This window comes from Pseudorca crassidens, chromosome 11, assembly GCF_039906515.1.
Source record: "Pseudorca crassidens isolate mPseCra1 chromosome 11, mPseCra1.hap1, whole genome shotgun sequence".
Classification (NCBI taxonomy): domain Eukaryota; kingdom Metazoa; phylum Chordata; class Mammalia; order Artiodactyla; family Delphinidae; genus Pseudorca; species Pseudorca crassidens.
In genome coordinates this window covers 28,141,092-28,155,449 of record NC_090306.1, presented here as the reverse complement: position 1 = coordinate 28,155,449, position 14,358 = coordinate 28,141,092, and the positions used below count along the sequence as shown (strand labels likewise).

Sequence of the window (14,358 nt, the reverse complement as noted above, 5' to 3'; positions counted from 1 at the left end):
CTCTGACCACATACTAATTAATGTTTATCTGCCCTGCTCTAGGAAAGGTCTAAATCAGGTTTGAAAATTAGGCATTTAGTTCCTTACACATTATGGCCATAAAATGCCATTGTTTCTGTATGAGGTCCTCAGCAATGCAATTGCTTACTAGATACCTATTTTTTGCACTGATGACTTCTGAAATAGGGTAGGCTTCAGGCTCAAGGCAGTAAAGTAGGGCTAAAGGTGAGCTTCCGGGAGCATTGCAGCCGAAGAGTCTGAAAAACAGACCTGGAATAATAACTGATAATCTTTAGAGTATTCTGTAATACTGGTAATTGTCCAAGAAAGAGAATGAGGCAAGCCCACAGCCAGAAAAAAAAAAAAAGGCAGTAATGTGGTCTCTGCAGCACCTGCTGCAATGATCCTGTTGGTCTCTTTCTCCTTGAAAGCCTCTTCTTCCTTTTCCTTAGTATCTTTATCTTGGGTTTTTTTCTCTCCTATTTGTTCAAGTGCTTCTTCCCCACCCATTTCCTTGGTGGGACCCTTCCTTGTTTTCTTTTCTCCAGGGTGGATGCTCATCCTACTTGATTCTTATTTTTATTCCTTTTTCCTTTTTCCCTGGAGTGTCACTCATATGCTTGGCTCCAACTCTAACTCTAAGCTGTTGATTCCAACCTCAACAATCCTGTTTCCTCACTATAGCTCCTAATGCCTGTTGTACATTCCACCTGAGTGCTCAGCTCTCACTTGAACTCAATATATCAAAGCAAATTTTGATACTTTCAACAGTTGCTGGCCACACAGCACCTGACTCACATCAGTCAGTATGCTGGGCAGAGGAGATAATCAATGAAGACGATATGCTCCTTATGCTCTTGAAATCGAAAGTCTAGCAGGGGCAATAGGTATCAAGCAAGTTGTCACACAATAATTATTCTAATTATGATAGTTAAAGGTAAAAGGTATTGTACTACAATCTAGTCTATTTTGGGCATTTAGGAAGGCTCCTGTACAAGCAAAATATTTTAGACTTTATAATCCTTTTATAAGAATGTTTACTTTCCTATATTCTTTGAATAAACTGGAGAATTCTTTAGGCCTGTCCTTTCTGATACATTCTTGAAAATGGATTTCTTACAGCAGCTTTGAAAAATCAAACTCTCTGAATTAGCAGATTTAGTGAAAAGCTACTTGAAGAAACTTTAGGTAAATTTGGCAGCTGAAAACATTTATAAAATTAATAATGTGGGTTTCCCTGGTGGCGCAGTGGTTGAGAGTCCGCTGCCGATGCAGGGGACACGGGTTTGTGCCCCGGTCCAGGAAGATCCCACATGCCGCGGAGCAGCTAGGCCCGTGAGCCATGGCCGCTGAACCTGCGTGTCCAGAGCCTGTGCTCCGCAATGGGAGAGGCCACAACAATGAGATGCCCGCGTACCGCAAAAAATAAATAAATAAATTAAAAATTTAAAAAAACAATAATAATGCTTAGGGTGATAATAATAATTTGGTGATGATGGTTTAAATTCTCTTGCTCTATTTTCTCATGTAAGCTACCCAAAGTAGCACTCCAAGAAGTGCCACTTATCTGCCAAGTAATAATTTTAAATTACTTATATAGCTCATATTACTAAAGGGGATTCACATTCACTATAATTCAATTACATGGCCTTCCCTGAACCATTCTACCCTACTATGCACCTCTCCTCCTTGAAGCTTGAAAAAAAAAAATCGATATATATACACATCTTCTTTATTCCATCATTACTTAAACTCCTATTCATCCCTTATGGCCTATCTAAAATGTCACTTCCTCATGGAAATGTCCAATAAATACTTTGCACTGGTTTCAAATAACTAATCTGACAGGGCAACTTACTTTATGCACAAAGAAGAGTCAAAGATGAAATTCTTTTATCTAACAGGGAAAACGGCAGTTTACAACTCTTCTAGAGTTAGATGTTCATCTGAATATGATTATCCAATGATAACTAGTTAACATTAAGAATTTTCATAGAATAAACCCTACATTCCTTGAAATCCTTTAAATGTCTTTAGGAGAAATGCAAATCAAAACTACAATGAGGTATCACCTCACACCGGTCAGAATGACCATCATCAAAAAACCTACAAACAGTAAATGCTGGAGAGGGTGTGGAGAAAAGGGAACCCTCTTGCACTGTTGTTGGGAATGTAAATTGGTACAGCCACCATGGAGAACAGTATGGAGGTTCCTTAAAAGACTAAAAATAGAACTACCATATGACACAGCAATCCCACTACTGGGCATATACCCTGAGAAAACCCTAATTCAAAAAGATTTATGTACCACAATGTTCATTGCAGCACTATTTACAATAGCCAGGACATGGAAGCAACCTAAGTGTCCATCGACAGATGAATGGATACATAAGATGTGGCACATATATACAATGGAATATTACTCAGCCATAAAAAGAAACAAAACTGAGTTATTTGTAGTGAGGTGGATGGACCTAGAGTCTGTCATACAGAGTGAAGTAAGTCAGAAAGAGAAAAACAAATACTGTATGCTAACATATATGGAATCAAAAAAAAAAATTGTTCTGACGAACCTAGGGGCAGGACAGGAATAAAGACACAGACACAGAGAATGCACTTGAGGAAATGGGGAGGGGGAAGGGTAAGCTGGGACGAAGTGGGAGAGTGGCATTGACATATATACATTACCAAATGTAAAATAGATAGTTAGTGGGAAGCAGCTGCATCACACAGAGAGATCAGCTCGGTGCTGTGTGTCCACCTAGAGGAGTGGGATAGGGAGGGTGGGAGGGAGATGCACAGAGGGAGGGGATACGGGGATATATGTATACAAATAGCTGATTCACTTTGTAATACAGCAGAAACTAACACATTGTAAAGCAAGTATACTCCAATAAAGATGTTTTAAAGTCTTTAAAAGGTGCCTTTCTTAAGAATTTTACAAGAACATATTGTAAACCCATCTAACACCTGTCAAGGGCCCCTATTAAGTCTCTTTCAGATACCCCAGAACTGTAAAATTACTGAAGACTGCAAGTCTATTCTCTGAAAAACTACATCCTACAGAGACACAGCTGGCCTGGGTACTGCTGTGGACCAGAATAGACATAAACCCACCCCTTTTCCTGCATCTTGCCCTGTGAAGCCCAGTAAAAGGCTCAAACCTCCACCCTTCGGTGCCGATTCTACTCTATGAGTCTGGCTCCTATCCTCCCTTGGAAAGTGAATAAAAACTTTGTTTTCTTCTCTTGCTAATATTTCTGTGAATTCTTTCACAATCCGCGTCGGCTCACCTAACACATATTTTCATGATTACTAGACACAGAATAGATCTTACTTTTATTTCTTCAGTAGGCTTCTATAAAATAAAAGTATGGTTAGCTTAAAAAATATACTTAGGTCTCTTCCCCTAAGCTAATTTTGGACAGCATAACAGAAATGTCTGGAGTTTTAGGACATTTTCCAATAGGCAAAGGGGAACAGAAAACTCTAGACTAAAGTGTGACAAGTGGTGGGTGGGGAGATCAGGAAAGGAAACCAAGAATGAAACGTGGGAAGGATTTTTGGCAGCGCAAAGCCTCCAGACTGCACCCACACATCCTCACCTGCAACTCTATAGATTCTCTAGCAGGTGGCTCCAATTGTATTAAAATGTTACAACCAACGTAGGGTAAGTCCTCAAATCACGAAAACGGTTCCTCCCTGAGTTAGTCTTGGCAGCGGGCAACTCAGTGCTTCGGCGCTTTAAAGGAAGGTGGATACCCATAACCCTCCGTCCCTCTGTACCCCTTCTCCTGCTTCGCGGTACTCCGCGTCCTGATCTCTGTCTCCCCCTGGTGGTGAGCGTCCTGGGACCCTCAGGCGCTGGGGTGACGCTGGAGGGAAGGTGCCTGTAATAAAGGTCGCTGTCGCTGTAATGGAGGGGAGCGGCGGGCTTTTGCAGCTTCTGCATCCTGGCACAAGTCTGGCGGCCCCAGAATCCAGTTTCCAACACTGCGCTCACTCCGGCTCAGTTCTGCTTTCATCCGTCCAGGTTCATTCATGTCTTGCCGGGTGGGAGTCGGAGTGAGGGAGGTCTGTTTTGTAGTTGTGATTCAGGTTTTAGAGCGTAACTTCCATGCATTTGGAAACGAGGGGGCGCAGAAGACCCCCGAAAGTAGAAGGATTGTCACCTTTAGACCCCTATGTTCCGAAGAACTCAAGGAAGAGGGAAACCAGATGGCTCCCTTAAATCCCATATAGTTTTTTCCCCCTCCACCTTAGGTCCACCCTGCTCTCGTCTTGTTCCATATATTGATCTGTTACTTTACCACCGCATACATAAGGTTGGAGATCGTCCCCAAGTCCGTCTCATCCTCCCCAATCCTTAAGCGGCCGCGGGCGGACAGTTCAGAAGCGGGGACTCGGCTCGCCTGTCCTATGGCGTAGTGCGGGGGACCTCCGTGGACTCCGAGAGCGAGGTGAGGATCACCGCTGGATGGGAAGGGGTGGGCTTATGATGCGGGATTTAGGAACTGTCGTGGGTGTGAAGAGGCGGAGACAAAACCCTAACCGCGCTCCAAACCGGGCTGGGCTTGCTCTACTAGACGGTTGGGTTCTGGGTCTGCGGCCACCTATCCCGCCAGGCTGCCCGGTGGCTCCGCAGAGCCTGACGCTCAGAGCCGGGAAAGGATCGCGGAGTGTCCTCAGCCGGGGCTGCTGCCTGCAAGGAGGGGGCGGGGAAGCTGAGAGCCCGGTGCGCCACTTCCCCGGCAGCTTCAGCTTGTGCAGGCCTGTCTTGCTGCTGCCTCGCGGCTTTGCACTGAGGTCCGCCTCTCCCCTCCCTCCCACTTCCCGCGAGCTGCCTCCGCCTTCTTCCACTGCCTCCACCCTCAACCTCCAACCCCGACTGTCGGGAGCAGGGCTAGGAGCCCTCAGTCGGCCGGAGCTCTGGATGTGGGCGCCAGCCAAGCCCACGGCGCCTACCTCCAAAATGGACAGCCGCTACACCAGCACCGCCGGCCTCGGGGATTTAAACCAGCTGAGCGCGGCCATCCCGGCCACACGAGTGGAGGTGTCCGTGTCCTGCAGGTGAGGACGCAGCCCTCCCCCTTCCTCCTTCTGGCTCCCATCTACCCTCCCATCTACCCGGTCGGTAGCGCTTGGCAAGCGCTCAGGGTACCCCGAGGCTTTGCGCGGGTGTGAAGTTGCGCAGTGAGTGGGAAATAGCCCAATTGTGGGTCTCGAGTCACCGCCGGGTCGAGTGACAGAGCGGAGAGCCGCAACTAGGAGCGAGTGTAGGCTACGGGACTGAGACTTAATTTCCTTTCTGGGAAATGCTGTAAAAGTTGGCTGGGCTGTGACTCAGCGGCGGGAACCCCTGGCCTCCGCCCACTTTACAAGCCCTTTTTCACGTCGCACACCCGAGCTGTGGGGTTGGGTGATGGCAGGAATCGAAGGGGACAGCATTGCCAAAAGCGCTTGTGAGCAATGCGCGCAGTGGCCCAGGACTCCCTCTGGTAGGCGTGTGCAAACCTGCTGTCTGCACTGTTGGCTCCAAACCCGGCAGCTTCCTCCCCACCCACTTCCTGGAGCCATCCAGCTTGCTTCCCGCGCCCCCCCACCCCCCACCCCGGGCTCTATGCCTCTGGCCTTCTAGGTGGAGATTTCGGCTGCAGCCTTACCTAAAGTGTGGGAAGTCAAGACATTTTGCCTGCAAGTGGATACATTTGAGTGTGTGTAACAACCTACACTCTGCTGTACGTTTCAGACTCCTTTGCGTGACGTTCTTTGGGTCAGTTTCCTTGTAAATAAAGCAGCATAATTGCTATATTGCAGAAGATTTTGAGAAACAGATGGACAGACTACACTAAATTTGTAATGGCAACAGAAGGAGAGAGAGAACTTGCAAATTATACTACTGACTGGAGCCCACTCCCTTGTTTGCATACTTTGATCTTGCTCAGTGGAAAGCTCTTCTCATCTGTCCACTTTTCGCTTGTTTTTAATGCCCTCAAATCCTCCCCTTCCTTTTTTAGCAAAAAAGGAAAAAATCTTGAAGAAATTTAATAAACATGGGTAATCTTCGATGTAAATAAGCCCCAAGGCATAAACTGCTATCAACCCAGTGGTGTTTAATTTTGCATTGTCACAAGACTAAGCTTAAAAGCCAAAGGAATGATTTATTATTATTTTTTTGGTGGAGACTCAAGCACCAACACTCCCCTCCCCTGAGGTATTAGGGGAGAGGTGATAGATAGCTTTATAGCTGTCCTTGAAACTATATCCCATGATTGCTTGCTTCCTCTTAAGTGACCTCAGACCATAACAGTAATTCTGATAGTGGTTGCTAACATTAGTGGTTGCCTTATTGTGGTCACTGCTTTAAATGCTGCCTGAGATTTCTGTCAATTGAACAAGTGAATCTGAACGGAAAATTCTTTTTAGACCTTAATTTCTATGCCTTTTTCTTTTCTCTGAAGCTAGCTTTGCGTGCTAGAGGGAGGTTATTAATGTATACAGATAATGCGTAGCCTAAAGTCCTACAATAACAGCATTTTCTAGAGTTCTTATTCTCTGCTGAACATCCTGCAAGTCTGAATGGCATGTGGCCTGTACATGGAATGAATGCAAATGTAAATTAAATCTGAATTCCCCATAAGCTCTTTAGGGGTGATGGAGAAATTATACCTTAGCTGGTCTTTCTGCCCATAAGGTCCATATTTAACTGCTTGTTTTGTTGTTGTTTTTTTCCTCCCTTTGATGCTTGTTTGCTATGGGTGTAGTACTGGGAATCCTGAAGTCAGTTGGCTTTAAGCCAGTTTCTTTCAGCTTGCTACCTCAGAACCTGGAGATTCCCTTGTTTCAGCCTTTTTTAATACCACTGATTTATGTATTGTTTTTAATTTTTAAATGTTCAAATAGAAAAATAAGTTCTGAAAGAGAACCCAAGTACTTTTAGTACTTATACTGTTGATAATTGGATCTTGTAATGGTAGATGGTGGTGTCTTTTGGGCTTTGGCATAAGAGACCTGGTTATATATTCTGGCTTTGTGACTTACTAGTGTTGTTGCCTTGGAGCAAGTCTTTAAGCTTTCTAATGTCTAAAATGAAGATAATTATGGTATTTATGTTATATAGGGTGTTACCAGAGTTTAATAAAATGATATCTGAAAAATACTAACGCGATGTATGACACAAAAGAAAGTGTTAAAAAATGTTTGTTATTATTATGATATTGGAAATAGTATTTATTGAATAAATGCATTATATATGATTCAGCTATGGAATTCTGTAAATAGTCCTTCTCTGTTGAACTTCAATAAATTGGTTAAAGGATACAAGGATAGAGATGGCCTTGAGATACCTGTTCCCTCTTTCTCTTTCTTCTTTGATATGTATAAAAAGCGTATTTCCTGGTTGTTTGTGGGGATTTTACTTAGCAACAAGGTGCAGCTGTAAGCCCCTTAGCCTTACTATGGGCAAGCAGAGCAAGGAATTACCTTGCCTTTTCATATTGAAGACTTCTTATGATTTGCTGACAACCCTTTTGATAACCTCCTTTCACTGTGTCCAATCTAAGACTTTGTAAAAGTTTTATGATGTTTGCATCTTCATTTTGAGGGAGGTGAGAAAATCAGCAACTGAAGCTTTAAGCAAAACACAATTCATGGAAATCATTTCGTCTATTCACTTATGGAAGTGTTTGAGTGTCTTATATATTTAGCCCTATGCCATGCTCCATGAGAAATGCAAGAGAAGTTCACTGAAAATGTAAAATCTGGTTGGGAGATAAATATAATATTAGATTATATAACACACAATAACATAGGACTAAATCCAAAGATGAGGTTCATGCACAGGTAGGGAGGAGATCATTGTGGAACAGAGTACTTGGAATATGCTGCAAAGAGGAGATGGGGCTCAAGTGGAGACAAGACAGACTGGCATTGCTGGTATGAGAGAAAGGGCAGTATATGTGGAGTTTCCGTAGTAGCTACAAGGTTGGTTGTTAGAGTGACAAGTACACTTTTCTAGCTATATTTATGTAGAGATAAGCTCCTACTCTTTGACCTAGGCTTCTACTCATTATTTAGCTCTTATTGCATTCATTTTTAAAATTATGTTTTTTAACATTTAAGATTTTTAAGTTATTGGGTTACCTAATTAAAGTGTCTATAGCTGAAATGATACAACCTTAGAAACATAAAGTAACATTTATAACATTCCTGTTTTATTCTGAAAACAGATTAACATAGAATAATGTTAAAACCAATGGGAAAAATAATATGCAGTAATTAACTGTTTTCCCTGGAAACTTGGTTTGTTGCACTATTTCTCACACACTGTTTTGATGATTTTTGTCATTTTCTCTGATTGAGAAACTAGCTTATCAAGTATAAAAGCAGGGAGGGCAGTCTATATTTCTAGATTTTGTAGGTTAGGTATCACATGTAAATCCTTTCAAAGCAATAATCCTGTAATGGTGATAAAACTAATTTTAAAATCTAGTGTGGAAGGAAGAATACAAAGTGGAAAAGTAATTCCTACTTTGTACTAGGAATTCTAAAAAGCACTTCCTGACCTGGCCATAACTGCCTTGCCTAATCTCCCACCACTCCTTGCATGAACTCTATGACTGAACATAGTCTAACAAATATGTGCTTACTATATGCGAAAACTAGGGCCAGGTAAATGTGGCTACAGAACACTAATAAGAGGTACAGTCCCAAAGCATGTGCTGTTGTCCTATTGGGCCAAACTCTCTTTGCCTATGTGGCTGTACACATGCTGTTCTCTGCCCTGAACGTCCCTTCCTCTCTTCTCCTTCTTTTCTTGATTAGCTTGTTCTCCTTCTTCAAGGCTCAGGTCAAACATCATTTTCTCTCATGACCCCGACCCCTCTTCCAAGCTGGATTTTGCTGTATTCTCAAAGCAGCTGGTATGTACCAATATTATAGTTATAATTCTTGGTCTCTGTAGTCTCCTTGAGGACAAGTTTTGTCTCTTTCGTATCTACACATTCTGAATTTGGCATAGAATAAGTAGTCAGTAAATGCTGGATGATGTAATTCTCTGAATGAATCATCTGTCATGGGGAGAGGGGTTTGCCTGTTAAAATACAAACCCCTAGGCCCCACACCAGATCTACTGAATGAAAATCTCTGGGACTAAGGTCCAGGAATCTGTACTTTTAAAAAGTTTTCCATGTGCTGGTTATATACATTAAATTAAAAGAAAGATATTGTTGGAATGAACAAATCTATGAATAAATCAACTCTGAACCTAGTATGTGAGTAGTAGTCAGAAATTTCTCTTTGCTTTAGATAGGGCCATTGGTGATTCATTCTCAACTTGCTGACAAGATGTTGTTACTCTGTCCTGGCACTGCTGACTTCTCAGACACCTCATATTACACAGGGCTTATGAATTGTCTTTTGGAAATTTTGTACCAGGCTTTTTTTTTTTACCATTTCCCTATGCATTAAACATTTTAATTTACTTGTTTGATGAGCTAATGACTCTGACTGTAGTTACTTGGTTTGGATTAACAGTACCTGCCTCAGTAAGGTGCTAGGAGTATACTTTTCAATGGCATGCTGGAACTGGCTTAAATGGGATTGAAACAGGAATTTGTGTGTTAGTGGTTAAATACAGAGATTTTTAAAAATTTAAGTTATGTAAGTCTAAAATTAAATTATACCAAAGACAAAGTTAAGACATACTCAAAAATTATTACTTCCTAATTATTTTAGTAACTACATTTTATTATTATCTAGATTCTTTACTATCATCTATGCTCTGTTTCTTAAATCTGTGAGTTGAAAATATTATGCAATTATGTGCTACTGGTCATCTTATCTCAATCCATGTTCAGTGACATCACATTTGGCAGCTTGAAATTGACTGTGGTGGGAATATTTACATCATGGAAAGTGGCAAACACTACAAATCAGGGTTTGATATATTGTTTTATTGTTGTCTATGCTTAAGACATTCTGTGGGAATCAATTGGCTCTATAGAATTTATAATAAAAGTATTATTTGTATATATTTTATTATTTGTAAATTGCTCAGCTACACATACTTTATATCAGTAAAATTTATAATAAATTATGTACCTACAACACACACATACATTCAGTTTTTTGGGGGGAAATCTGTTTTTAAACATACTTGCACATCACTGTTTATAGGCCTTTTGTAAAAGATAAAGCATGTACAAAGGAAAATTACTGCTGCTGTCAGGTTGTCACTATTAGAAATGGTAGTGTCAAGTTCGGCTCGGTCTCTGGTTTTACTTTTTTACTATAATAAGTGGGGTTGTGTGATCTTTTATAATCCATGAAAGGTTTTGGCAGCCTGCAAAACACTTTTTCTTTTCTTCTTTTCATGTAGTCCTTTCCACATCTTTATTCTTCTTTTACTTTGAAGATTATTTTTCGTTTTTCCATCCACTAGTGGGATGTACTTTGCAAATTTATGTGTTACAGTTCCAACTCATTTAGTGATTAATTGAGCACTGGGGAAAGCAAATTCAATTCCAAGAGACAGAATCTGATTGGTCCAGTGGGAAGTGATACAGTTTGAAACAGATACTGATGCTGTTCCGAATATCTATGGTGAAAGAGAATCAAAGTGTTCAAACACGATTGGTGGCTCCACTCCAGTCCACATTGGTTTATCTCTTTTACACACTTTACCCTTCTTTTGTCAGACAAAATGTTCGACATTAGCCTGTAAATAGGTTTTCAAGTGATACTGATGAATTATAAAGTTACTATAAGCTAGGGAAATTAGAATACCTGTTATCCTGTTAATGAGGCATGTGACAGGCATGGCCATAACAGCCTATTCTCTGGCTCTGCAGTTCCTGAGGTCCTGTGGTTCAGAATTGTATTCACCCAATAGTGCTTTTTTGGGTTTGTCTTAACCCCAGAGTTTCAGAGAAATTTGTCCTAGGGGCATGTTTGGACAGTGCTTTTGAAGTCTTAATGGTGGAGTTGCCCAGGTATGTCTTAGCAGAGAAAAGCTTTACTCATGTTGTTGTTCTATCAATAGTTTGGTATGCCCTGCATTTTTTTTTTTAGCATTTGGAGTGTTTAAAACAGCCTTGTAATGTGGAGAATGTGAGTCTAGAAGCAATTCACAAAGCAGGGCCCCATAGGAGAGGATGCTAAAGCTGTGCTCTTTTAGGTATGCTGTTTGTGGCATAATAGTCAGAAGCCTGAATTCCCTATTTGATTTTACTCAAGGCAGAGAAGAAAAACAATCCATCTCAAAGGGGTTTTATTCATTTGTTAGCCTTTTTTATAATAATAACACTTGCTTATTTGAGCCAGTTTGCTTAGCCTTGAGGAGCATGGGTGTGGAAGTAGACCAGTTCTAACACTTGCTAGCTATGAAAACTTGGAAAGTTACTTAATCTCTCTGTTCCTCAATTTTTTCATTTGTAGAGTGGGTATAACAATAGCCCCTACCTCTTATTTTGTTTTGAGGGTTACATAAGCTAATACATTTACATGAGTTAAAACACTGCTCGTCACATTAATTAAGCGATCAGTAATTACAAATAGATATAAGCACAAAATAAAAATCACCCACTATTTCATCAAACTATATGCATTCAGTTCATTTCTTTCTCTTGGGAGGCGGAGATATTGAATAATATCCTGCGAACTGAGAAAGAACTTTGAGACTGAAAAATGAAGCAGACAACTCCATAAAGTGCAATTATAAAGTTTATTGTGGGTAACTTACATACAGGTAGGAAAGATCAGGCGAACAGAAGATCCAGAGGCATTCACAGCTGTGCTTTGTACTGCCAAAAGGGGTATGGGGGATTTAAAGGTACCAAAGTTAAAGACAGAATCAGACTACCAAGTAAGAAGCACATCCACACAGACCGGAACCAGGGACACCCACCCCACTTCTGGGTCTCATGACCATTAACCATCTACCTCAGCAAAAGGCCCTCTTCCAGCTTTCATTTTAGATGAAGGAAAGGGTAAAAGTTGATAGGGAACTCATCTGGCTTGGGCGCATTCCTTTGTGAGCTAGGCTAAAGCTCAGTCACCTGGAAAGGACTGCAGGCCTAAGATAGAGCTGCCAAGATGGAGCCAGTATGGTTCAGCTCCACGCTCCACCCCGACATCTATAAGGCCTGCACGATCTTATCCACCATTCTTCCGAGAATACCCTAGAGCCAGACCTCAGGAGTTTACATGCTGGCCCCACCCATTGTCCCCGTGATGTAAGGCTGAAAGACAGTATACCCCTGGCATTACTTCAGAGCTAGACATTGGCAGCAATCTGCATACCCAGAAGTCAGAGTGGTTGTGGATGTCAACATAGGTGGTAGCCCAGGACAAGAATGCATTAGTGAAGGTAGGTGGCACTAATCTTAGAAGGAAAAGGCTAAGGATGATAAGTGTTTTAAAGGTACCAAGAAAGACAAATCTTCGTTCAGAAACAACACTGTAGCAGTTTGGTCTCCATGTGCCAGGATCACCCTGGGCTTTGACACTTTTCCAATAGGACAATACCAGACATTTTGTGCCTTTACATCGGAACTGGGCAGGGGAGATATTATATGTGGGAGCTTCAGTAGGGGCTCATAAAAGAAGCCCTACTTCAGTCCCCCATTTGATTTCTATGGGTGTGATCACCTTGGTTATGGCTGGGCCTTCGCTTAGAAAGATTGAGGAAATACTATGCCAGGGCCTAGCCCTTACCCCCAAGGTATAAGGATGCCAAGCCACCTGGGAGGGGTATACCATTTGTCTCCAATCTAAGATAGTCTCCCCAGGTAGGAGGTTCTGTGGCACTCTTAGGATAAGACCCACATCCTATCAGATGGGTCTCAGTGCTCCTTCTAACACTTGTACCTTTCAGGCCCTAGTTGGCAGAGCAGGCACAGTCAGTCTCTCATAAGCAGACCTGTGGCCTGCTGTGGGTTCAGTGTTTAGCAGCCACATGGCTTCTAACAGTGGTGGAGAACAACTTCTTAAAGACCCGTCTGGAGAAAGCTTCTTCAATGTCTCTTTCAGTAACCTGTTCATTCTTTCTACCAGCCCTGTGGCTGTTGGGTTATATGGCAGATGGAAGGTCCATAAAATCTCCTGGGCTTCAGCCCATTCTTTTACATCATGACCAGTGATATGGGTCCCTTGGTTGCTGTCTGTATGAATGGGGATCCAGTACATACTTTCCAACTTGGTCAAGCCCCTGATAGTGGCTGTCTGATTTGCCCTTTTACTGGGAAAGGCTTGTATCAGTCAGGTACCTGTGTCCACACAGGTCAATGTGTACTTGTGTCCTTCTGATAAGGGCAGGGGGCTGATATAGACCACTTACCACCTGGTCACTGAACTAGTGCTCGTCCGACGTGACCAGGAGTATGTCTCAGGGGTCGTCACCACAGGCTACAGTGGGGGCAGTCCCTATCAACTGCCTGCCAGTCAGTGTATTTGATGGAGAGGTGTAACCTCTTGGCTATCTCCCAGGTGGTTGGGGCCTCAGTGTCTGTCCTGGTTTTCAGTGAAGCCACTTTGCCACGTCTGAGGGAGTCTGTAACTCTTCCAGGAGGACAGCTTCCTCCTTGGCTAGGGTGTCTGCTTTGTGGTTCCCAGGCAGTGTAGTTGGAGAATGCCCAGAGACGTGCCTTACCTTGATGGCAGTACTGGGTTGTGTGCACATATCCCAGATGTCCCTCTGTAGGTCAGCTCCCCACAGATGCCGTCCCAAGATAGTCCAGCTTTCCTGATGACATTGTGGCATCCACATGGTCAGTCCTTTTCACACAGCCCACTTGTCTGTGGCTGTATAGAGGGGCGTAGATTGATGAGTGATCTCAAGCTATACTGCCCCCAGTTTAGCCCGCTGACTGCTGTGCTTAGTGCCTTTTTCAAACCAAATGACATTGAAATCCAGGCGAACTGCTGAAGTGGGCCAGGTGGGGGTATTGCCTTGACTGCTGCCATTGGTGAACCATGTCTCAGGAGGAATGGTCCCGATTCCGTCTTTGACTTGGCTGAGAGGGGAGCGATGGGTGGTATCTGAGGGGCCATGTCTAGATTCACATAAGACCCTGACCCAAGGAGAGCATGTAATTTCTCAGACAGCAGGCTTGAATTGTACACATTATCTTGTTGAAGGTATGGGTGCCACTTTTGCAGTGTGCTTACGTGGGCACAGGCACTTTTTGGTTTAAGGAGCATGTTCTTAACCCATTCACTTACTGGGAGGGAAGTTTGAACAGACACTGGTAAGTCCATGGTGAGGCCTTCTGTTTTTGCTGCAGGGCCAGGTAGACTACAAGGAGCTGTTTTTCAGTAGGGCTGTACCTCACCTGCTGTCCCTTCTACAACTGAGAATAA

General features: G+C 42.8%; 1 protein-coding gene across 2 annotated transcripts in view; it reads left to right on the top strand.

Annotated features, from left to right (window-relative positions):
• The first annotated feature begins 4,330 nt into the window (after positions 1–4,330).
• CPNE8 (copine 8) overlaps positions 4,331–14,358 on the top strand; it is a 368,836-nt gene continuing 358,808 nt past the window's right edge. The window contains exon 1 of one of the 2 annotated variants that reach the window (XM_067696130.1): positions 4,331–5,070. In XM_067696130.1, the coding sequence (XP_067552231.1) occupies positions 4,478–5,070 (593 nt within the window). In that variant the 5' untranslated portion in view covers positions 4,331–4,477. The remainder of the gene's footprint in view (positions 5,071–14,358) is intronic. The other variant, XM_067696129.1, reaches the window with a different exon arrangement.